At 35.7% G+C, this 25,690-nt stretch overlaps 1 protein-coding gene and 1 non-coding gene across 2 annotated transcripts; one reads left to right on the top strand and one right to left on the bottom strand.

Annotated features, from left to right (window-relative positions):
• Nucleotides 1-9,368: 9,368 nt before the first annotated feature.
• On the top strand, nt 9,369-9,450 carry TRNAS-UGA. The gene has a single exon. It is a non-coding gene; the product is annotated as a tRNA-Ser (tRNA).
• Nucleotides 9,451-21,856: 12,406 nt separating this feature from the next.
• LOC120133094 (BTB/POZ domain-containing protein At5g48800-like) lies at nt 21,857-25,082 on the bottom strand. Its single transcript, XM_039149743.1, has 4 exons — nt 24,923-25,082; nt 24,327-24,393; nt 22,698-23,864; nt 21,857-22,602 (listed from the first exon to the last, which is right to left on the bottom strand). Exons 1-4 carry the CDS (start codon nt 24,991-24,993, stop codon nt 22,066-22,068), a joined length of 1,842 nt encoding a protein of 613 aa, XP_039005674.1. The 5' UTR covers nt 24,994-25,082; the 3' UTR covers nt 21,857-22,065.
• Between the last annotated feature and the right edge of the window lie 608 nt (nt 25,083-25,690).

The following is a 25,690-nucleotide window of genomic DNA, read 5'->3' as shown; positions in this document are numbered from 1 at the left end:
GTTTCTTAATTTCATCCAAAATTGTGTGCTTATGGCCGAATATGTTGCAAACTACTTTACCTAGAAGTATGTCCGATCACAATATTGTTTTGTTATGCGAAAAGAATTAAAAAAGTCCTGTAGGCTGTTCAAATGGTTCAACCATTGGGCGGATGATCCAATTGTTGCCGATAAAATTAGGGTGGTTTATCGAGATAACAAAGGTAAAGGAATTATCAATGTACTGCTGTCAGCTAAGTCATTGATTAAGGAATGAGATAAGTTAAGAAATGAGTCGAAGATCGATTCGATTGAGGATTTGGAGTTAAAAATCGACTCTTTAGAAAAATTGTGCCTCTCGAATCAAAGTAACTTGGTTTCATATTCTGAACTTTCTTCTGCGAAGATTAAATTGTGGACAGCATATAGAAAGGAATAAAGAGATTGGCTGCAAAAATCGAGATTAAGGTGGTTCAAAGAAAGCGATAAGAATACTAAATTGTTTCACCTTACTGCTGCAATTAGAGGTAGTACGAACCAGATTTCGAAACTGAAGGTTCAAAATTTGGTTTATAAAAATCAGTCAAGGATTCAGCAAGCATTCATCAACCATTTTTGTTATAATTACAATGACGTGAAGACTATTCCTGTCAAGAGATTTTATATCCCGATAAAGAGAATCAGTGCTGCCACTAGAAGAATGATTGAAAGCCCGTTCTCAGAAGAAGAGATATGGTTAATATAATTCTTCGAATGGTTCAAGAGCGCCTGGTCCAGATGAATTCAGTTTGGACTTTCTCAGAAATTTTAGAAGGATATTAAAGCTGATGTGTTGAAGTTTATGGATGATTTTTATTGGAATAGAATTACTGATTTTTCATTTAATAACTCATTTATCGCTCTCATCTCGAAGATAAGTCAGACTATTTATCCTGAAGACTTCAGACCAATTTCTCTGGTGGGCAGTATGTATAAAATTGTGGCGCGCGTTTTGGCGAAAAGAATGGCTTTCTACATAAATGAAGTAATTGGCAAGAATCAGTTTACGTTTATGGTTGGCAAACTGATCTTAGATTGTTCCCTGATTACGAATGAAGTCATTGACGACCTGAACAAAAGCAAGAGTGGAGCTATACTGGTCAAGGCAGATTTCAATAAAACATACAACATAGTCAACTGGGGTTTTTTGAATCTGGTATTAAAGAAAATGGGATTTGGTAAAAGATGGAGGACTTGGATCAATATGTGTATTTCGACTCCCATAATTACGGCTTTAGTCAATGGATTTTGTTCCAAATGGTTTTCTATAAAGAGGGGTCTTCAACATGGTTGTCCGTTGTCGCCATTTTGGTTTAATGTGGTGGGAGAGGCGCTTAGCGGAATGCTAGAAAGCGGTTGCATATGGTATGTGTGGAGGGATTGATATTGGGTCAAGAAAAACAAGTGTTCTTCATATCCAATTTACCGACGATCTAATCTTATTTTCGACAGCAAAGGAATATATGATCAAAAACCTATTTCGTGTCCTTAAAATTTTTGAGCTGACTGTTGGCTTGAAGTTAAATTTGCAGAAGACTAAACTTTACGGCATAAATGTGGTGGACAGTAAAGTGCAAGAGTGGGCAGATATGGTTTTCTGTGACTGGGCAGAACTTTCTTTGACGTATTTGGGGTTACTGTTAGGTTACAAAAAATATTAAGTCGATGTGGCAACCGATCGTGGATAAAGTCAGATCGCGACTACAATGCGGGAAAGGTAAACTTCTATCTTTTGGGGGGTGTATTACCTTGATTAAATTGGTTTTGGTGAACATTCTGGTGTATTACATGTCTCTTTTCTCTATTCCTAACGCCATAGCAAATATTTTAAACAAATGTATAGATAGGTTTCTTTGGAATGTTAAGGATGGTAGATGTATTCATTGGATTAAGTGAGATATGGTGTGTGGTCCAAAATCTCATGGTGGTCTAGGTATATATGATGTTAAGCTTAGGAATCGTGCTTTGTTGAATTAATGGTTTGGCGGTTTAGTAAGGATAAAGAAAACCTATGGAAAAAGATTATTGTTGCCAAGTACAATTATATTTCGGACGCGATTATGCCAAAAGGAGTTAGCCCACGTTATTCGGCAAGGGTGTGGTACAATATAGTGAAGCATGCTGCGATGAATGCTGATGGTTTTTTTCCAGATATGAGGTGCGTTATGGGGACTAGCCACAGAATTGATTTATGGAATGATCATTGGACAAATTATCAGTCCTTAAAAGTAATTTTTCCTAGAATTTATGGGATTGTAATGAAAAAGTTTGGTTGTATTAGTGAGTTTGGGAATTTGGCTAATAGAAAATGGGTATGGAATATTGAATTGAGGCGTGGCTTGTTTGAATGGGAAAAGGTTATTTGGAACAATTTTTGTCAAGTTCTGAAAAGAGGTGTTAGTTCAAATCCAGGTGTTGATAGATTGAAGTGGATAGGTTCCCTCAATGGCATTTATAATCCTAAAGATTTCTGCATTAAATTGGCATCGGTAGGTAAGTTTGAAGACCCAATTTGGAAAAAGGTTTGGAATAAGTTTGTACCTCCTAAAGTGGCTGCTTTTATCTGGAAAACTGTATATCAAAGGCTGTCGGTTGCGACGAAATTGGTTAAGATGGGCATCAATTGCAATGTCCAACTCTTGTGCTTCTTTTGCAAAAGTCATCCGGAAGATGTCAATCATATGCTATGTCATTGTAATTTTGTTTGGCAAGTGTGGCAACAATGGTGTTTTTTTATGGAAAGTCTGGTTTATTTTCCCCAAGAATGTCAAAGATTTATTAGCGATGTGGGTTTCTCAGAAAATTAGAAGAAAAGCAAGGAATCTTTGGCAGCTTGGGTTTTATAATGTGGATCAGATATTTTACAACGCTTTACTGTAGATAGGGGTTTGGGCTAATGTATTATGGCCATCTCTAGTTCCACATGTTGTAGACTTTGTTCAAAGCCCGAAATCTATCATTTTTATTGATCATTTAAATAAAGTAAGGTTCAAGGGTCAGTGGAACAAATTATTATTATAGTCATGATCCATATATGGGTTTGGGCAAACGTTTTATGGCCGACGTTGATTCCGGTTGTTCAAGAGTTTATGCAATGTCCTCAGTCCTTTATTCTTGGAGTGTGTTGACAGTGTTTTTATGGTGTTATGCAATGTTTCACTGCTGTGTTATAGTTGTTTTAATCAATCTGGATACCGTTGCTGTTATGATGTATTCCATTGTTATTGTGTTTGCGTTAGATCATTATTATTGTCCATTTTGTTCTAATTACTTGTAGTTGCTTCGATTGTATTGGCTTCTGCTATTCTAATATATTCCATTGCTACTGTGCTTGGGTTGTGGATTGATGTAGGACTGGGTTGTAGATGGTGATTTATGGGTTATATAGTGTTATGCTAATGTTATAGCAGGTTTGGCGAATCTAGTTTCTGTTGTTGTTTTGATGCATCCCATTGGTGTTGTGTTTGAGTTAGATCAGTACTGCCTTCTATTTTGTTCGTTTTTACTAATAGATGCTTGGTCTGTATTGGTGTTACAATGAGTTTGGGTTGTGGATTTCGGTATGTTTAGTATGATGTAATAGCATTACTTGTATAAGATTCTTTCCACCTCAAGGTACTTTTTTTCCTCCATTTAAGGTTAGAGATGTTCTTTAATGAGGTCCTTGATGTGGTATATTTTGTAATTTTTAATAATACAAAGTACTCTCTTAAAAAAAAAAGCACACAATCATGCTTTGCCTACGTTTATCTCTCTCATGTCATAACACAAAAGCACAAAATCCCATGATTCTCATAATTAAGAAACAAAAGAATAGTATAAACTACACCAAAAAAAAACCTCAAAAAAAGAAAATACTAAAGATAAAAAAAGAACTTACTGCCATTCCTTTCTTCAGAAAACCCAAAAAAAAATAAGTTTTTTTTGTTATCAGAAAAAAAAGTTTCAGCTTTTGAAGAACCCTTCAACCGGGAATTCAAAGATGAAAAGAGAAAGAGTATGTTTTGTAACATTTTCCTTAAAAAATGATTGGTTTTGTAAGATTATGTCTGTATATTAGGAATGTGTTGGCTCTTAAAGAGATTTTAATTATTAAAATAATTTAAATTAAAAACATCAAGCATGAACTAAGTGGTTTTTGTGATAATGAAATCATTATTATTCATTGGGGATCAGAGTTTGAGCACCAGTAATATCAAAGTATGAATATTCAATGTCATTAGATTAAGAGTTATCTAAAATAAAAGTACCAAACCTATTATTGACCAAATTAGTAACAAATTAATTTGTAATTCAATTTGATTTACATATGAAGGTTCTGAGTAGATATTGTTAAAAGCGTGATTCACTATTTTAACCTTATACTCTTTCATTACAAAGTTCATAGGAACGAGACTATCTAAGTCAATGTTTGTCACTTTTTAAAAATAAAACTAAGATCTGATCTATGTGTTTAATGCAACATTATAATTTTACTTAAAATCGTCTTATAATTATTTTTCATTGATTAATTAATTAATTAAATCTTCTTTTTTGGGTAACTGAATAATTAAATTTTCTATTGTTACATTTTGTACATAAAATAATAACACATTAATTAATTAGAAAAAACACTAGTGAATTTGCATATATTTTGCAAGCTTTTTTGAGAGGGCTAAGGATGTGACCTGCCAAGTGCCAGCCAGGGGAAAGGTTGGCAAAGCCTAGTACGTGTCGTGTTCAAAAATTTAATTAATGGTTAAAATGTTAATTACAGGTCACGCTGTTTCCAGATGTTTATTTATTTTTTAAATTAATTTTATTGATAAAAATTCAATTATTAATTTATTATTATTTAATGTATCAAATATAAATATTAATAAGATTATTTTTTTCATTACTGCATTTAGGAGGAAAGTATTGTATATATATGGCCGGCTTTTGATGGACCAAAATGCCATTTGCTTTGCTTTACATCCACACCTTCATGTCTCAGTCTCAATTTTCTTAGTTAAATAAAAAAAGTCTTATAATATTTTTATTGTCTTTTTAACTATTATATGTCTATTAAAATTAGAAAACATAAATAGATTTAAAAAGTCAATGAATTTAATATATACACACACACGCGTTGACAAAAGACATTGGTATTTGAAAATCGATCACTGTGGGTGAGATGTAAAATTATTCAAAACCATTCTCATGCGAAAATATTTTATATATTTTTGGAAATTTTACTAATAAGAGTTTTCTGCCACACCCCAATTTAAGGGCTTGGTTTTATTAATTTAAGTAAATTTAAAGAACTAAATAATAAGTTCTAAAAACTTAAAATTCAGTTTTGAAACTCTGGGAAGTTTAGGGACTTAACCTTGAATTTTCTCATTTTTCCTTGGTAGTGGAAAATAAACCCTCGGTCGAGCAATTCAACCCTATGAACCCTAAGCCCTTTCCCCTAAACAGTAAGTTTTCCCCTTCAAACCACCCCATTCCGGCTGACGATGTTGTGCCCTGACCCTACCAACATGATCGACGACCTTCCTCGACCATAACCCTCATTTTCCTCATTGAGATCGGCCGTCGATCGTCGTAATTTAAGCCAAAACCCTCACCCCGCCGTTTGTTTTTTCGTTGATTTCAGTCGTCTTGCCCATCGTCGTGCCTCACCACCCCCAACATTGTGTTTTCCGGCCAGTTCCGATCAAAATTTGATCTGGTTTGCCGTCCATCGTCGTAGTTGACATCATCCGTCGTGGGTAAGATTTGGATCATTCGATTCAGTTATTTTCCAGTGTTTTGGCTTGCAAATATGTTGTTTTTAAGTTTTGGTTGATGTGTAGATGCTCCCGGAAGAATCGACCGATCACCCTGACCTCCATCACCGTCGCACATGTCGCCACGCCCCGAAAGAATATGACTCATTTCAATTATTCAATTAAATAATTAGTTAAAATAAATCAGAGTTAATATTAGAGCCTCTATCTTTTAGGTTTAGTCCTGTATGTTTCTTTAAATTTCATAATTGACACTTTAAGTTAGGAAAAAGGAATTAATTAACCCATCTAGTATCATTAGGTTTTAAATTGTTGTAATGATTGGATTTTGAGTTTAAAACAATAAGGAAATGTTCACTTATCAAGGAATTAATAGTGTCTTATGCTTAGGGATGACCACTAGTAATTCCCGAAGTAAGTCAACATCCTTTTCAAAATCACATATCATGACTTCTCAAACTTTAAGGCAATGTTCGTGTACTTTGATCAATAATGAAGCTTTCTCGTTACATGCTCGATGTTGGTCGTCATTGGTCTTAGTAAACCAACATCTTTTTCTAAACTTGACATCCATAACGACTTTTAAATTGAGTAAAACTTCGAACTCGAAATTTTTAATTTTAAATATAGGGTAATCGACTATGTACCAATTTTTGGGCACTATGGGGGTGTTAATCATTCCCATTCGTAACCAACTCTCGAACCTATTTTTTATTTTGTTTTCGTAGACCCTAAATTTAGTGTATTTGATAAAATAAAATATTTTATTAAAATTACCCGATTTTATGTGTTCTAATCTCACCTTAAAATGATTGGTGGTAACTCCCAACATTTCATTTCAAAATCATTTCAAAAACCCCATCGTTACAAATATTCAGCGGCACATATCATATCATATAATAATAATAATAATAGTAATAATAATTTAAATCATACAAATTTTGATAAATTTTATATTCCATATAATTTTTGTCTTTATTAAATTGAAATATAAAATATAAAATATAAATTTATATAAATTAAATTGTATATTGTAATTTGTATTAACAATTAATATACAACCTGAAATAATAAGCCAATGAGAGCTAGGGGTGTTTAAATCCAGGTACCCAGATTTTTTAGTACATGTAGTATCGGGTACCCGGTTCTCCAGGTAGTATATTCGGCGGCCCGTGATTTGACCTGTTAAGTCCAAGTACCCGATAGTCAGGTACCCTTAAAACTTGAATACCTGCATTTTTCGAATCACAAATACCCGATTCATATACTTTTTTATTTATTATTTAATTTTTTTTAAAAATAATCACAATAAATAAATAAATTTAAAATTTCATAATACACAACTCATACACAAAAATTAATGATTTAAAGTTAGTTTTAAGGATATATATATATATATATATATTATATATATATTATTAAAAATTGTTTTCAAAAAAAAAATTAAAGATATTCAAATTAATCATGATTTTTCCTTTCGGATCTCATATTAACAAATTAATTAAAGTTTCTTAAGAAAATTAAAACTTAAAGCTTTGAAGTTAAAAGTAAATGATACAAACGTAGAAATAACTTAGAAATTTAAGTTTGGTTGGAAGGTAAATATATATATTAAAACTACCGGGTCAGGTCGGGTTCCCGTTTATAAAAAAGTTCAACCTATACACGACTCAACTATTTGAAAAAAATCATGAGTCGGGTACCTGACCTGATCGAATATTGCTTTAAAGAATTATCCAAATTTTTTAAGTTCAAATCGAGGGGTCAATGAGTCGGATCAACCAGGTCTGATATTTTTAACACCCCTAACAAGAGCGTCTTCTTCTTTTTCACTTCTTCAGAACGAGAGATTCTGTTTAAGTTTTACATATTAAGGGAATGAGTAAATTATATAACTGACCACGTAACTAAGAGCCAGATCACGAAATGACTACCATTTTTAAATTTATTTCAATATGACCACTAAACTATTTAAATAATTTCAGTATAACCCCATGTAGTTAACATTTAATAAAAGTGTTTGGCAATTAATAAAATTGTTATATTTAGGGCATGACTCCTTATAAAGTTACGTGTCCGTGGTGTTGGTACCTTGTTTTTTTTTCCTTCCATTTTACTCACTATTTGTATATGATTTATTTCCTTGGATTTTTATGTAATGGAATTTGATCCTGATTTTGATTTTAATTTGTCTAATGCCTACCAGTGTAGAAATAAGGTTTGGTTCAAGGTTACAATGCCCTTCATATTTCGCTATGTAACTGAATCCAATCACTGTTAAATACGACCAGACATGACTAGATATCTCTAACTTAACGTTACAAATGAACGTATCTAATATATAGTATCTCCTAATTTATTAAATAGTATACAAATTAAAATATATACTAATACTAAAAAATTAAATAAATAAAACATTCACAATAATTAAAATACAAAAAAATTTAAAATTGTTACCGTATCGACAAAATGCCTCGAGATATGATTCTCATCTAAACATAACAACCCGCTTTCTATTTTATAATTGCAAAAAATAATAAAAAAATTAGTACAATAAAATTTAATAAAATAATAAATTATTAAATAATTATAATATAATAAAAATATTTTACTTTCTTAATAGAAAGATTGATAGTAGGAAGAATGAGAGAATTTGAGATTTAAATATAGTATGAGGATTGTGTTGAGTGTGATATTTATAGGGAGAGGGGAGGGGGAATGGATGGTAATCAATGTGGGAGGGGGACAGTTTGGTTGAATTAAAGAAAATAAACAGATCATGATCAGCACCTTTCGTACGTTTCAAACGTTCAACGAAGGCGCTAATGGTCATCCGCGTCTTTCCTTACGTGACGCTAGCTCAGACAGAATCCTGCGAAGACGCGACTGACGATCCGCACTTGATTGTTACTGTGTCAAAAAATATGACAGATCGATAATATTAAGGGAGAGGATACCTGACATATAATTATTGGATCTAAGAGTGATTTTTCGGTAGAATCACCGTTTTTGTTCATATGAGTTGATTTATACATTTTTCTAAAAAGAATTGGGTAGACAGTTGATCTTCAACTATACAAGTTAACTTTTTAAAAATATTCTGAGTGTTGCAACCATATTAATTGTACTTTTAATCATTTTTTAAGAAAAGCTAAAAAATTATAATTGTTCTTAAATTTCTTTTGCGAAGGCAGCCCCTTGGCCTAACCCTATGCACTCCGAGAGATTAAAAAAAAACAAGTGATACAATTTGGCTTTCACTATTTTTTTGGCATGTGACCAACACCTAAACTGTAAATTTATCAACTTCCGTTACTTCATTAAAGTATTTTGTTATAAATTATTGTAGATATTTATTTTATAGAACATTAATGTTTAATTAATAATTAGAACTAATTCAATAAATTGAGCACAGGGTCGATATGTCCGAGAGATTAAGGTGATAGACTTGAAATCTGTTGGGCGTTGGCCGTTCAGATTTGAGCCCTACTGTTGATGAAAATCCACGTTTTCCATTTCCCGTCAGTTTCTATTATTAAAGTATATTTTATAAAGACTAATTAGTAATTAAATTTACTTAAAGATCCAAAACAACGGGTCGATATGTCCGAGTGGTTAAGGAGACAGACTTGAAATCTGTTGGGCACTGCCCGCGCAGGTTCGAACCCTGCTGTCGACGGAAAATTTTGTTTTTCATTTCCCGCCAGACTTGAAAATCTTAATTATCAAAGTTTTAATTAGAGCTGATCCTTGAATTAGAACCAATCAGGAGTGTTTGAATAACAACGGGTGTAAGTAGGAGAATAATAAAAAGAGAAAATCGCCTCAGTGACCAAAAAAAAGTTATAATATACGATTTTAACCAACTTTTTTTGGATTTGCCAAAATGACCAACAAAATCGCAACGCGAAATAAAAATCGCAACGCGATCCCCAGAATCGCAAATCAGTTTCCAGAATCGCAAATCAGTTTCCAAAATCGCAACGCGATTCTTGAAAATCGCGATGCGATAGTACAAATTCGCATTGCGATTTTCCATAATCGCAACGCGAATATGAAAATCGCAACGCGAACACATAAATCGCAACGCGTATCCGTAAATCGCAACGTGTATCCGTAAATCGCAACGCGTATGGGTAAATCGCAATGCGTATCCGTATATCGCAACGCGTATCCGTAAATCGCAACGATAATACATAAAATCGCAACGCGTATCCGTAAATCGCAACGCGATATTTAAAGCGCCATTATAATCGCTACGCGTATTTTATTTTCAAATTACAAAAAGAATATTAAGACAAAATCCCGTAATCGCAACTCATAACCTAAAACCTAAAATCACAACTCAGTCCCATCTCCATCTCTCACTCTCTACGGCGAAGAAATCCGTCCCCATCTCCGAAGATTTCCGTCCCCATCTCCGGCGAAATCCCTCACAACCATTCACGGTCAGAAATCCCTCACAATATTCAGAAATGGAAAATCAACCTCCGAGGGTTAGTTTTTTTAATTATTTTTATTTTGAAATGTTTGCATTATTGTAGGTTTTTCATATTGAAAACTGATGATAAGTTACTGGTCATTTCAATAATAGATTAACCATTTCACTTAGATTTCATTTCGCGTTACGATTCTGTCGTTGCGATTTCATTTCGCGTTGCTATTCTCTCGTTGCGATTTTCAAGTTAGTATTTGTCTTTGTCTTTGTTCTGTCTTTTGGTTGAAGTAATGCAATCCATTCAAGTTTCAATTTGCAGAAGAGTCGCAACGAGATAAATGAAAATCGCAACGAGAGAATGACTGTCGCAACGAGAGAATCGCAACGCGAAATGAAAATCGCAACGAGAGAATCGCAACGCGAAACCAAAATCGCATTGCGATTTTCATTTCGCGTTGCGATTCTCTCGTTGCGATTTCATTCGCGTTGCGATTCTCTCGTTGCGATTGTCATCTCGCGTTGCGATTCTCTCGTTGCGATTTTCATTTCAACCAAAAGACAAAACTTGTTGCAAATTTAGTTTCAAGAATAAACTACTACTTTTTATGTTTATGTTTTGGTATATCTTCACAGTGTAGTTTTTGGTATATCTAACTTGGTATGTTTATTGTTTTTGTAGAAATTTTTTTCGGCTCAATTGACCTTGAGAAATAAAGTCAGCCTGGCCACTACAATTGCAAAGAAGCTTTCACCTGCTCAAAGACAATTGTTTGAGGAAACCTGCTTCGGGCCATGGCTGAGAGTACAACATCCGGGTGGAGATGCTAATTGACCCATTTGTGGCTTCAGACCATGACATCAAATCTACCCGACAGTATACAACGTGGTGAGGAAGAGATATGGTTTCATTTTCCACCAGCGTATACTTGCTTTGGGCGGAAGGAGTTCTGCTTAATCACTGGTCTACGATTCGGACACGATGATGTAGGCGGTACACTCGTCATATCGCCGCCCATCATGGTTATCCCGGGTTTTTCCGGATGAGTCAATGGAGAAGCCGAACCTACATGTCGACGACCTGAAGAAATTATTTAATAAGAAAGCTGGTTTCACTCGGATGGAAGACGTCGATGTTGTCCGAGTATGCCTTCTACTACTTGTGTATGCCGGCTTTTTAGGCAGAGAGGCCAGACAACCTATTCATCGGGAGCTAATAATATTGGTAGAGGACCTGAATGCATGGAATCTGTTTCCGTGGGGTTCGTATATATGGAAAGCTACCTGGACTAAGTTGTCGTCTGCCTTTGATGACCGCAAAAGTTTGCGGGGCGATGGGTCCAAATACACTTTGTCAGGCTTTGTTTGGGCCTTTAAGGTAAGAATTTCTATATATGTTTCTAAAATTATAATTAATTATTTAACAATTACTAATTTTGTTATTATATTGTTTGTAGATTTGGATATTCGAGGCTTTCCCCAGCATGCGTACATATGCAATAAAAACGTCAAATGATATTCCCAGGGCTATTTCCTGGAAGAGGAAAACTCTGTTGGATTGGGAAGACTTAATACCATATGCCACAATAAATAATGTAAGTTAACACAAATACTTTCATATAATATATAACAAGTTATTAATAGTAGACGTTTAACTTTGTTTGAGTTTTATATTTTAGGAGGCCAACATTCCATTACAAAGACTGACACCCACGGAGGAAGAGCTTGCCACTGATTGGTGGCAAGCTAGTCAGAATTTTTTTGATGGCACGGATGATGAGCAGCATCCACTTCCTCCAATTCGAGAGCCATCACCTCACCTAGAGCCATCACCCGATCGACCCGACTATACATCTCTAGAACGAGAGCCATCACCTATCCCGTCACATCATCGAGCCTCTTCTCCACCATCACCTCATGATAGGCGACCGGCAAAGATGCCACGACTCCTATCTCCTGTTCTCCACCTCCACCTCAACGGGATGAGTCAAGGGAGTTACGTGATGAGGTCAATGCCTTGCGTGAGGAGATCGGTACTCTACGCGATAACGATGGTGCATGGCGTGTGGAGGTGTCAACTTTACGTGGTGAGGTTGCCGCTCTACGTGAGATGATAGTATCGTTGCAGAATGAGGTTCATACTCTACGCAACGAGGTAAGTTTAAGATTTCCATATTTAACTTAATGATAAATTTACTCGTAATTTCACTTAGATTAGCCATTTCACTTAGATTGCTTAGTAAATTTATTCGGTTGCTGCCAATTCTGCTAAACTGTGTATTCTTTAACACTGTGAAATAGTATTTGTCTTTGTTTTGTCTTTTGGTTGAAAGTAAATTTGTTCGGTTGCTGCCAATTCTGCTAAACTGTGTATTCTTTAACTGTGAAATATATTTGTCTTTGTTTTGTCTTTTGGTTGAAAGTAAATTTGTTCGGTTGCTGCCAATTCTGCTAAACTGTGTATTCTTTAACACTGTGAAATAGTATTGTCTTTGTTTTGTCTTTTGGTTGAAAGTAAATTTGTTCGGTTGCTGCCAATTCTGCTAAACTGTGTATCTTTAACACTGTGAAATAGTATTTGTCTTGTTTGTCTTTTGGTTGAAAGTAAATTTGTTCGGTTGCTGCCAATTCTGCTAAACTGTGTATTCTTTAACACTGTGAAATAGTATTTGTCTTTGTTTTGTCTTTTGGTTGAAAGTAATTTGTTCGGTTGCTGCCAATTTGCTAAACTGTGTATTCTTTAACACTGTGAAAGTATTTGTCTTTGTTTTGTCTTTTGGTTGAAAGTAAATTGTTCGGTTGCTGCCAATTCTGCTAAACTGTGTATTCTTTAACACTGTGAATAGTATTTGTCTTTGTTTTGTCTTTTGGTTGAAAGTAAATTTATCCATTCAAGTTTCATTTGCAGAAGAAGAAATAGTTTACTTTCGCAACACGAAACTTAAAATCGCAACGCGAAACCAAAATCGCACGCGAAATGAAAATCGCAACGACAGAATCGCAACGCGAAACCAAAATCGCAACGACAAGATCGCAACGCGAAACCAAAATCGCATTGCGATTTTCATTTCGCGTTGCGATTCTTTCGTTGCGATTTTCATTTCGTATTGCGATTCTGTCGTTGCGATTTCATTTCGCGTTGCGATTTTGGTTTCGCGTTGCGATTTTAAGTTTCGTATTGCGAAAGTAAACTATTTCTTCTTCTGCAAATTGAAACTTGAATGGATGCATTACTTCAACCAATAGACAAAACAAAGACAAATACTAACTTCAGGGTATTAGTTTGAAACATATTTTTCTTTGTTATCTGATGCATTTTGTGAACTATGATAGAATAATGACTTGGGTGAATACAATGCAAGTTTGAAACATATTTGTCTTTGTTTTCACTGTTTAAATATTATGTCTGTTTATTACTGATTTTTGTATTTAATTATTTAGCGGCCCGATAGAGTGGATGCTTTACGTCGGGTTATGCTTGCACGACGGAGTTCACGCATCAGACAGCGTGCACGTGCTATTAAGTCTCCGTACACCCAATAGTGCAAAGACACCGCAAGAAGAAGCCCGACTCGCCTGTCATCCCTCAAGAGTCCACTCCTATCGTTGAAGAGGCCCCCCATATCATTCCTCGAGAGTCCCCTCCACCGTTCAAGAGGCCACTGTCATCATTGAAGAGGTCCCTCCCACCATTCAAGAGCCCGATTCACATGGCGTCATATGTAGGCTTCTTGAGAAACCCTCTGACGTGCCGGACATGATGGATTCAAGTTGGCTCTCGTATGAGTTACCGGCCAGTACCATACGGTATCTGAAGAGGAGAGGGAACAACTACCGGACACAATTTTGGATAACACCCTTTGGGCTAAGACCGCAGTTGATTTTTATCTACATGAGCGGAGCAAGGGGTGTTTCACTGAATATGCAAGCTCACCGATGATATCTTTTTGTTGCTTGAACGGCCTTGGTGGGGCGTATTATTAGGGGTCGAAGACAATGGCTATTTCGATGGGGGGGTAGTCTTATATTTTTCTTTATTTCAATTTGATTAATTTTTTTTAAATTTATGTAAGTCACTAATATATGTCTTTTTTTGTAAAACAGCATATCGATGCGTGGGTGACACGTCTTCTAATAATAAGAAAACTTAAGAAAATAAAAATATACGATATACAATAATGCCGACGTTTTCACGCGTTCACTTGAAGAATGCACGAGATGAATCATTTGATTGGGCAATGGACAGCTAAACTTTATCCTGCATGGTGGGAGGTCGATAAGGTTAGTATTTATTTTAGATTGAGTTTAAAGGCTTTGTGAAATAAGTGCGCAAATGAATGAATTATTACTTATGATTGCAGGTGTTTATCCCTGTTTTGGAACGTAAACATTGGATTCTCGTCGAGCTTCAGCTCCCATCCCTTAAGACAATAGTGTATGACAGCATGATAAATTACATATCATTGGCTGATTTAAGAGATGTTATTAAGGGATGGAGCTCTCATTTGGCTAAATTCTTGGATGCGATCAATTATTGGACTCGTTCTGGAAACAAGAAGCCAAAGAAGCTCAATATTACAGTTATTAGAGACGAGACCGCGCCACAACAAACGAGCGGAGCCAGAGGAGATTGTGGTCCTCTCGTATGCTTGGCGTTGGAGCGTTTGACGACGGGAAGCATCAAGTATCTACCTCCCACCGATAGAGATAAAGCTGCAGTAGGCTTGTGGTTTCGGCATTATATGGCTAAATCGATATATACGAGACGCTGCCTACCTGCATCCGCGTTATAAAAATGTCCATAAACAATTGGTAAGTTTATATACTTATAAATGAAAATGTTTGGTTAAGTAACTAGAATTCAATAATTTGCTGTTTGTAGGTTTTAGATGTGTAGAAAGTGTTGTTGAACAAATGTTTGGTTTCTGCAGGTTAATCTCAGAAGTGAACTGCGTGAAAATGATGTCGAGCTGCAAAAGTTGATTCAATAGTTAATTGATTGTTTTTTGATTGTTAATTGATTTGTAAAAGTTGATTCAATAGTAGATGATCGGAAATAAGAATTATTGCTTATTTTTTGATTGTTTAATTGATTTGTAAAAGATGATTTGTAAAAGTTGATTTGTGTAATTGATGCGAACATAATTCTTATTTGTGCTTGTTTAATTGATTGAAATGTAATGGTTGATTTTGTTGATTTCAATCTGCATTATGTTGAAGGCAAAAATGACTATCGCAATGCGAAATGAAAATCGCAATGCGAAATGAAAATCGCAACGAGATAATCGCAATGCGAAATTATAAACGCATTGCGATTTTCATTTCCGCATTGCGATTTTCATTTCGCATTGCGATTCTCTCGTTGCGATTTTCATTTCCGCATTGCGATTTTCATGTTGGGATTTTCATTTCGCGTTGCGATTGTATTTTCCGTGTTGCGATAGTCAAATGCATGCCTAATAGTGATAACAACTGAATAACAAGAGTTGGTTAAGTCAAAATGGTTGGCCTGAGTCATTAATTCAACTGAAAATGTTAAAAGTTCACACATAAAATCCACATAATACAACGTTTGCATTTAAAAATCACCTAAGTTAACAGTCTCAAAAGGTGAAGCCAATCGTGATTGGGATTTTAAAGATGATTGCCTTTTGCTTGACACCATATGAGCTTTGGATTTTGATGAGGATCCATATTTGGTAGAGGAAAAGATGATTTGATGGCACTGGTGATCCACATGTCAACCTTGTATGACCACTTTCCTTGCACCGACTACATGTCGATCTCTTCTTCTCTTCACCCTTAGACGGTATACGATCGTGACTTTTTGGTCGGCCAGGTAGCCTTCTGTCCATGGCTGGTGGCAAAACTGTTTGTAAGTCATCTGGTATGTCCCACTCAGAAGGATGTGGAATAGGGTAGACAATCTCGGCATAAGTCTGTCGATAAACTTATGTAGTGTAGCAATCCATTGCGTATGCGCTTGAATCATCTTGGTTTAAATGAAGAGCAACTTTTATAACATGGCCACACGGATAACCAGATGTTTGCCATTTCATACAACTACACGTCTTTGCATTTAGATCGACTAGCCCATTTAAGTTATTATCCAGTACTTGAAACAAAGTGTTTGAACATGGTTCAACTCTCCATGACGTTGACTTCACAACACGTTTCGTTATCTTTTTTCAGTCCATGGTGTAACACGATGTTCCAATGTTCCTGTAAATTTAAAAACAATACTTAGTAAATATATAATATGATAAGTTACGAATTCAAAGAAATAATACCTGCATGGTTTCTTTTCTTGTAGTACCACTGTTGAATAGAGGCTCGAAAAAACTCCATTAACATAGTAATGGGTAATTTCCGGGAATGACGACTTAGAGCGTTGATTGATTCTGCACTATTAGACGTCATGAAACCATATCTTGCTCCAAGTTGATGTACTCTTGACCATCTTTCAAACCCGACATCTTCTAGTGTTTGAGCACACTGAGGCAAAACACGTCTTAAACAATTTATATGCTTATTGAAATCCACTTCCCGATAAGCTTTACAGCCTTCCAGTATGTCCATTTGTGCTTTTTATACCAGCAGACCTTGATTTTAGATTTCTATACAAATGAACACCACAAAGTCCATGAAAGCATCTGGGAAACACCTTCTAACAGCGTTGTCAATTGAGTTTGCCCTATCGGATATGATTGTCAGATTGCTAATAGGACCTATGCAATCCCTAAGATGCCCCATAAACCATGTCCATGAATCAGAGGTTTCAGATTTGCCAACCCCGTAAGCTATTGGCAATATCCCATTGTTAGCATCCATGGCTACTGCTAATAAGTTTACTCCAAGGTATCGACCTTTCAAATGTGCTCCGTCAACTATAATAACTGGGCGCATGCAAGTAATAAACGAACGAATCTACAAAATAATATACACAAGAAATATAATCATTTAAATGTGAAATGCATGTAACTAACAAAAATGAGTCAACAAAATTATATTGATTTACTAACCGTAGCACCAATGGCGATAAACAGCAACTCAAAGCGTCCATCTCTATCTGTTTTGATATGAGTTACGACCCAGGATTTTTCAGCTTTAAATTGTGACAATAAGCCGGCAGTTGGGCAAACGATGCTTCTGGCGACCCCCTCAACAATTCCAAGGCATAACATTTGGCTCTCCAAGCTTGAGAATATGATATACTAATCTTGAACCGAGCATTCATGTCAGTCATAATTTCATGTCCCCGATATACCCTGCCATTCAAAAACATTAACTCAGCCAGAAAACCACCCAACACCTTTTTGTTTGCCTGTCTATGGTGAGGAAAAACTTGGGTTCTTGAACATGTATGTTTATCAATAAAAGTCCTAACTTGAAACATTTTGCAATTTTATTCTCTTTGCAATCATACGCCACGTACAGTTTTTGTCAATCATACACCTTGTTTCGAAACGATCTTGCTTGATTTGTTAACTTTAGTTGATAGCCATCTTCCACACATTTCGTATATAAAGCTATCTTCAAGTCTTCCTTTGTATCAAAACAATCATCTTTCTTGATACGAATAACTTTTGTGTAACAATCAACTGCTTTCTTTATCAACTCTTCTTCCGGTATCTGAAGTAATTCTGGCATATTCCGTTATACGCCCGTGGCATTTTCTTTTCTTCGGGGACTTTTTCTTCTTCTTTTTCTTCTTCAGGATTATATGAATTACAGAATGGATGTTCAACATGTTCATTCACAGTCGTAACTTCCTCCTCATTATCATCAACATTACATTCTTCGGCAACGGCTGTTTCATCATCAAAATTCGGGTATTGACCAATATCAATATCATTACACGCATGGTCTGTTTCTTCTTCTGAAACATCATCAAAATCCGTGTATTGACCAATATCAAAGTCCGGATATGACCAAGACCAAATTTCGAATACTGACTAGTACTCACAATTTTTTCTGTTGGCTCATCATCGTCTAACTGGTCAATACGAAAACCGGAATTTGGTGCTGAAAGTTGATTGGGATTTGGATTAGAGAAAGGTTGTGGGTTTTGAGAAAAACTTAGTTGATTACTACCCGCTACTGACCCAACAATACTACTTCTAGGTTCAAAACATACAATGTAACATCATCTTGTGAAACACTAATGTAAGCAATGAATCGTTCAACATCTTCATTGTCGGTTAACAAATAAACTTTACCATTTCTCTGATAAGATAGCCTAAATCCACTTAGGGGCTCTAAATTCAATTTATTTGAAACACGTAGCATTAGAGTTTCATAAGTTAACTTTTGTAAAGACAATTTTAGTTGAAGATTCATGGGTAAAGGCATATATTGTAAAACACCATGAACATTATCCCATGACCCTCCAAAACACAAATCTATCCAAACATGATCAACATTAGATGATTTCATGGTTGTAAATTAATTTACTAAACAGACGAGCTGCGAAACTAAAACCTGTTGCCGGATTGGGAAGGATGTCGTTGGATATAGGAACGGATGTCGCCGGAGAGAGTGATAGATGGAGATGGAATGAGTTGCGATTTAGGGATTTAGTTTATGATTTCAGTGTTATATACCCAAAATTTCAGTGTTGTGATTTACAGATTCTCGTTGCGATTTACGGATTATCGTTGCGATTTACAGATTCTCGTTGCGATTTACGGATTATCGTTGCGATTTACGGATACGCGTTGCGATTTACGGATTATCGTTGCGATTTACGGATACGCGTTGCGATTTACGGATACGCATTGCGATTTACGGATACGCGTTGCGATTTACGGATACACGTTGCGGTTTACGGATACGCGTTGCGATTTACGGATACGCGTTGCGATATACGGATACGCATTGCGATTTACCCATACGCGTTGCGATTTACGGATACGCGTTGCGATTTATGTGTTCGCGTTGCGATTTTCATATTCGCGTTGCGATTATGGAAAATCGCAATGCGAATTTGTACTATCGCATCGCGATTTTCAAGAATCGCGTTGCGATTCTGGAAACTGATTTGCGATTCTGGGGATCGCGTTGCGATTTTTATTTCGCGTTGCGAATTTGTTGGTCATTTTGGCAAATCCAAAAAAAGTTGGTTAAAATCGTATATTATAACTTTTTTTTGGTCACTGAAGCGATTTTCTCTAATAAAAACCGTCACCTCGGTGTTTGAAACGGAGACTCGGTCGTTGGTACCGAGGAAATGGACTTCTCAAGAATTGTCTCTGAAGGGAATGTAAGGTCGGTAGTCCATAACATCAACTCCAGTGGTATTGACCGGTCGGAGATTAGCGTTTTCACTTAGACTGACATATAGGCGACATTTCAACATGGAGGAGGTTCGATCAAGCTTGGCTTTTGTTGGTGCGGTCAAAGAGAAGATTTCCTTTGGGCAGAAGATAAGGATGACCATTTCTTTCTTTATTTGTTTTAGTTTTGTATTGCTTCAGTTTTTAGCTTCCTTTTGACGTGTTGAGAACTTGCATTTATGTTTGGTTTACAGCTCATTATTAATAAAAATTAGCATTTCAAAAAAAAATATTAGTTGATCATATTCTCATATGTAATGGGGTAAGAGAAGATATGATAGTAGGTTGTTTCCAACGTCAGGTTGAGAACACTTTCTGTGGGAGACCTCCAGCATTATGAATTGTCTACCGTGAGACTCGATCCCACGACCACAAGGTTAAGAGCCTTGCGCTCTACTAATTGAGCTGGACAGGCAATTCTAAAAAAATTAGCTTTTCACATTTCCAAAAAAAAATAATATATAAAAAAATTGGACTTTAAGTAGGACTGTATATGAGACGAGACAGATCGTGAGCTACTCGAGATCATTATATTATAAGATATTTACGGTAGTTGGTGTTGTGGTTGATGATGTAATAAATGAGTTAAATTGATTTTTTTTTCAAGTTCAAGGATCAAATTAATTTTTTAAAGTTTAAGGGTCAAATTTATTTTTTTTAAATTTAAGGACTTATTTAATTTTTTTAAAAAATATATATAAATTCAAAATAAAAAAATATTCAAAAACTTAAATATAATAATACTAAAATAAAAAGTAAATTATTCAAAAATTAAAAATATACATTATTTCTTTTTTACCTCGAATTTAACTTAACTTTTACATATATAAATATAATTTATTTATTGCTGCACAAATTTTATTTTATATATTTACATTTAATTATTTTAAATTCTAATTATCTTTTTAAATTTAATTTCACTAAATTTTTATAAAAAATAAATTAAATAAATCTTATAAAAAATAAATTTAAAAATTATGAAATTAATTTTTTTTATAAATTATGATGGAACTATACAATTAATAAATAAAAAATAGTTATTCGATTAAGATGACAATTTTTAAAGAATATAACATGATATTAAGAAGTAAATTTCACCTAAACCTGATCTTATGAAAAAGAGAATATATTAACTTATCACATCAATTTTTATTAGATACAACTCTATAAAGTCAGACTGTAAGTCGCTTATACGTTGTCGTAACGGTGGAAATTATAAATTGAATATAAAGTTAAAATATGATAAAAAAAAACTCTACACTACATATGAACCCACAAAAACATGACCTGTGTTCGTTTGTCTTGGCACAACAATCGTATGAAGGAGCTTACTTCTTATATTCATTGATTTCATTGCCATTTTGATTTTAGTCCCCATATTACAGTATAAGAACAAACAAGGACTTGCATTGTATTCCCTCTTCCTTGCCATTTTTGTTAATAAAAAGAAGAAAAACATGAGGTCCTAGAAGCAGAGAAAGGTGTACTGAAATTGGTCCATCCGGGAAGGCATGTCGAGACTCACAAAGAACCTATCATCGCATCCGAAGTGTTGAACAGGAACCCCAGACATAGTGTTACTTGACCGGATGTGTTCGAGTATCCATGGATCGTGGTTAGACCCGAGTCCGTGTTGAAGCTAGGGAGAGATTTTTACGTTGTTCCTAACCTTACAATTTATAAACAGATAAAACAGAAAGGATACAACGTCCAAGCTTCCTTGGAGCACAAGAAATCTCCCAAAAGTTACATTCACCGGCAACTTCTCGAACGGGGCTCGCCGAGCAAGTACACCGAAGCACGAAGACCATTGCCAAGAAGACTGGCAACAATTTCAAGCCAGTTGCAAAGACGAAAGTCTCAGGGCTGGTGAGAGATTCAGTGCATCTTCACAGTTTGAGTCCCTTGCTGATATGATGGCCAAGTACCAGAACAGTTGCAAAGAGTTTAAAGAGATGTCAGTGACAGATTATGCATCTGAAACTGAATCTGTGGGTAAAATCAAGAACTGTTTTCGTGGGTTACGAATAGTAAAGCAGAAGCTTCAAAACAAGATCAAGCTTCAAGGAATGAACATGAGAAACAGATTACTACCATTTTGAAACCTTGCTTAAGGAAACATGACAGTGCCAGAAAGTCACTTCATCTGAAAGTTTCTTTTTCCTTGTCTACAAATTATGAGGAAAGGAGAAGAAAAGTTGCAGATTCTAGAGATGAATTTGCAGGTCTTTTTACTTATTGAACTATGTAGTTTAATGGCTTTCTCCAAGAATACAAATATAAAAATAAAACCCCAAAACTCTTCAAAAAATTGTTTAAAGTAGCTTGATTTGCCCTTGATTAGGATACTTCGATAGCTATCTTTTCCCATGTGTTATTCAATGTATCCTCAGGAACTTAAGGACTCATTACACAAGTAACAAAGCTGCTGAAAACTAATAGAGGTAACTCAAAGCATCACAACTCATATACAATGTGGCCAAAATCATGGCCTTAACAAGTACTGGCATGTCATTTTAATTACCTAATCAGTGCTTGCACACGTCCTCTCAATCACCTTAGAATCGGTTCTGTATGATTGTCTAGAGGGTGAAGTTGATCCTCTCGAAGAGCTATGTCCAAAGAAGCTCAGTTTACCGATTTTCTTCGAGAAGGAACTCATAAATTTACGAGAACTAGATTTTGCCATATCTCTCTTCATACAAACATGTTCTTTCTCTAGATCATTTAGTCTCATCCGCATCCGAGCAAGCTCGAGTTTTAGCTCTCGGTTTTCTCGCCTTAAAGATGCATAGTTGTCTTTCGGAGACATTGCTGCACTGAGTGCACCACTGCTGATCCGACACGATTGGTGATGCACTGGCTTGCAGTCATCATCTGGATAGGAGCAGCACAAAGCGTTTCTCAGCCTTAATTGCTCGAAATAAAGAACTTGGACCAGTGATTGGAGGGGAAGTCGTTCGTTTTGTGCAGCATGTGCACCAGCTTCTTGCGAAAGCTTTTGTAAATCAATCAGTTTGCAGAGTTCCTTCTTGTTTGCATCTGGTAAACCCTGATGAGCCTGAAAAATGCATTCGTTTGAAAGTTAATCAAGAAGTTTGATGCCAACAGAAAACGAATCAGACGTTAGAAAAACGAGTATACCATCATACATACTTTCAGGTAAATATCAATGGCTCGATATAGTCCGTCATGGATTGTACGAGCATGTGTAGGTAAAGTCTCTGCAATGGCCATGAACTTTGCAAGCTTGAGGTTTGCATCAGGAGCAATTTCTGCAAGATAATTATCCAGCAACTTTGAAACTTTAAATAATGAACTTTGTGATGGTGAATGAGGACTATCCGATTCGAAAACAGATGCATCATCCATATCATCTTCACTATCATCTTGCTGAGAAAAATTTACCAGAATTCTTTGAACCGTATCAACATCGAATAAGGTGTCACCTGCATGCCGAAAAGAAGGGATCAGAAGGTCATCAAGGGTTGCAATGTCCAACTGGGAACCAATCCTTCGCTCTAGATCCAGCCTACAAGCAATACTGCAATCAAGCATCACTGCACTTCTAAGAAGTCCGAAAAGAAAACTAATAGGAACAGCAAGTTTCTCGACAGGTAAGAGGCCGACGATCGTCTCGACCACCAGACGTTCATGCTCGGTTGAAATGAAATCAACTTTTGCCTGTGCAGATGGATTCCACAAACTGGATTTCTTGGTCAGCTCCTTCTGCGCATAGTTTACAAGTGATGCACCGATACTCTCAGGACGAACACCACGACATTTCATGGCTGTCATGACTCTTTGATACAAATCGATCCTAATAACCGAAAGATCTTCTATCCACCAATCCCCCTCACATTTGGCTTGCCTGTTCGTATGAAGTCTCCCTGAACTACTGTATTCTAAGCGGGAGAAGCTTGATGCTATTTGCTCTGCACAAGTCTTTGAAGCTATTGCATCAATGCAGCGGCTAACTATCTTCAGATCATCCGCAAGAGGAAGTAAGTTTTCGCATTGTTGTAAAACTTCAACACACATCTCTAGGTTCTTGCAAACGATGCTCTCGAGATACTCTTCAGCTCGCGAGCTGAGATTATCCTTCGAAAATTCCTCAGTCATTTCAAGGTAATCGGAGACACAGCAGAGCTGAGCCACATTCGAAGACGTAATTTCAAAGTTAATGCCATAACAGAACTTAGCTGCCAGCTCGAATGTCTCGGCGCCGCCAGGTGAATTCGGAAGCTCCATCCTTGAGATATCAGAATCCCTATGTTCTGCAACTAACTTCCTGATTCGTCCACTCCGAGAAACAAGCGGAAACTGCATATAACAACTACAATTATCAGCATGAGAATATTCAAACTCACAACATTAATCTGCACACAAAAAAAACATGCTATTTTACTTCAACAGCAACCTTAACCTATGTTAAACATATTGATGAACAAATTAGATTATAGTCCATAAACCGGGGACAAAGAAGAAGAATGAGACACAGAGGATATGGTTTCATGTATAACAGTATGCTGAAAGATAGCTAGCTAGCTATGTGATCTTATTAGAAGATTTGTTAAACTTCCCTTTTGTTCTTCATATTAGTTTTCCAAATTTGTCCCCACCAAGCAATGATGCTTACTTGGACAAATTTAGTCTATCCGGCTAAATGAACTAGTACTACCATTGGAACAACCAAGAAAAAGGTTTCAGATATATAGAAGGCTAAGCACATTTAAATCTAAACAAAATACATGAATAAGTTTCAGAAGTAAAGCACCAAATTACCTTGTGTAGAGCAAAACTACCTCCAGTTACTTGTATTGTGATATCACTTTTAACATCCCGAAAGATCCTACAATAACAGAACCGTCACTTTGAATATGCAGGAAAAAAGAAGAGATAATTGCTGGAACACAAAATCATGGTAACTGAGGGACTGAAACACACAAACAAAGAATGATAATAAATAGCTGGAAGATAAAAGAACATTGTATTTCCTTCTTTCTTTCTTTACAGAAAAACCAGCAGAGAAAGATTCTAAGTGGGTGATCTGGGATACACTTTTCAAGTAATTTTCACTTGTAAATCAAAAACTTATTCAGAAGCATCAATCAGACAAAATAAGTCGTAGAGAAATATCATGTAACATAAAAAGCAACAAAAAACCTGTTCTTTCAGAAAAGAAAAGACTGAAGCTTGAAGCAAATTTCAATGTGAAAGTGAGAGCATGAAAGAAGAAGAAAAAAGTTTGTTTGCTTTAGTGAAGCAAGAGTAACAGAGTTGAAAAGTGAGGAAAAGATCAAAGCTTTGAAGAAAAAAAACATCAAACAAACCATGAACTACCCATATAACAGGTAACAATGCTAGAATCAAACTTGTACCATTCATTACAACGCTGCCTGGAACTCTTTGCCAAAGACAGCTGATGATGGTGCTGCTGCTGCTTGTCCATTGACAGAGACACTGAGTAAACTCGAGAGAGAAAAAATGAACATAAAACGCTGAGAAAGAGGAGAAGAGTGTGGGGTAAGTTGAGAAAGACAAAGACAGAGCCCCAGTTGTTGATGTATTTCGTTGCTTAACTTCTATGGCCATTTTTGTCAGACAGCTGATCTTCAAACCATAGATTGCTATTGTCCAAACCAAAGGGGCCTCTTTGGACTTCGGTGGTGGGTCATCCTTTCAATACCATCCCTCTTAATCTTAACCATTGTTGAATTGTTCAAATCTACTAATATTACTGTTTGCTTTGTTTTTGTTGATCATTTTGGTAAAAAGCAATCCAAATAAAAGGCCTTTTTGTTTACTAATATTTGTTTTTTTGGGGGGGTCTAAAAGAGTAAAAAATCTCTCGTTTGATAACATGAACAAGGCGGAGATAAAGGCGGGAAGAAAGGAGTAGTAATCTTCGGACATCTTTTTCTTTCCCCTCTCTTTTGCATGCTTTTGCTTTTCCTCTTTGTCGTCAAAAAGCATAAAATACGGTTAAAAATGCCATCTTTTTCTACCTTTGCGCATCCCATGTTTTTGCTTGTAAGCTATCATTTGGATATTTACATTTTCACTCCATCATGTTAAGAAAATTCCCTTATACCCCATCTTTCCTTGTACGCCGTTTAAATAAATAAAAAAACCCTTACTTGTCCTAA

This window comes from Hibiscus syriacus, unplaced genomic scaffold (genome assembly GCF_006381635.1).
Source record: "Hibiscus syriacus cultivar Baekdansim isolate YM2019G1 unplaced genomic scaffold, ASM638163v2 tig00110577_pilon, whole genome shotgun sequence".
Classification (NCBI taxonomy): Eukaryota; Viridiplantae; Streptophyta; class Magnoliopsida; order Malvales; family Malvaceae; genus Hibiscus; species Hibiscus syriacus.
The sequence above is the reverse complement of the archived record's forward strand: the minus strand, read 5'-3'. Positions and strand labels throughout refer to the sequence as shown.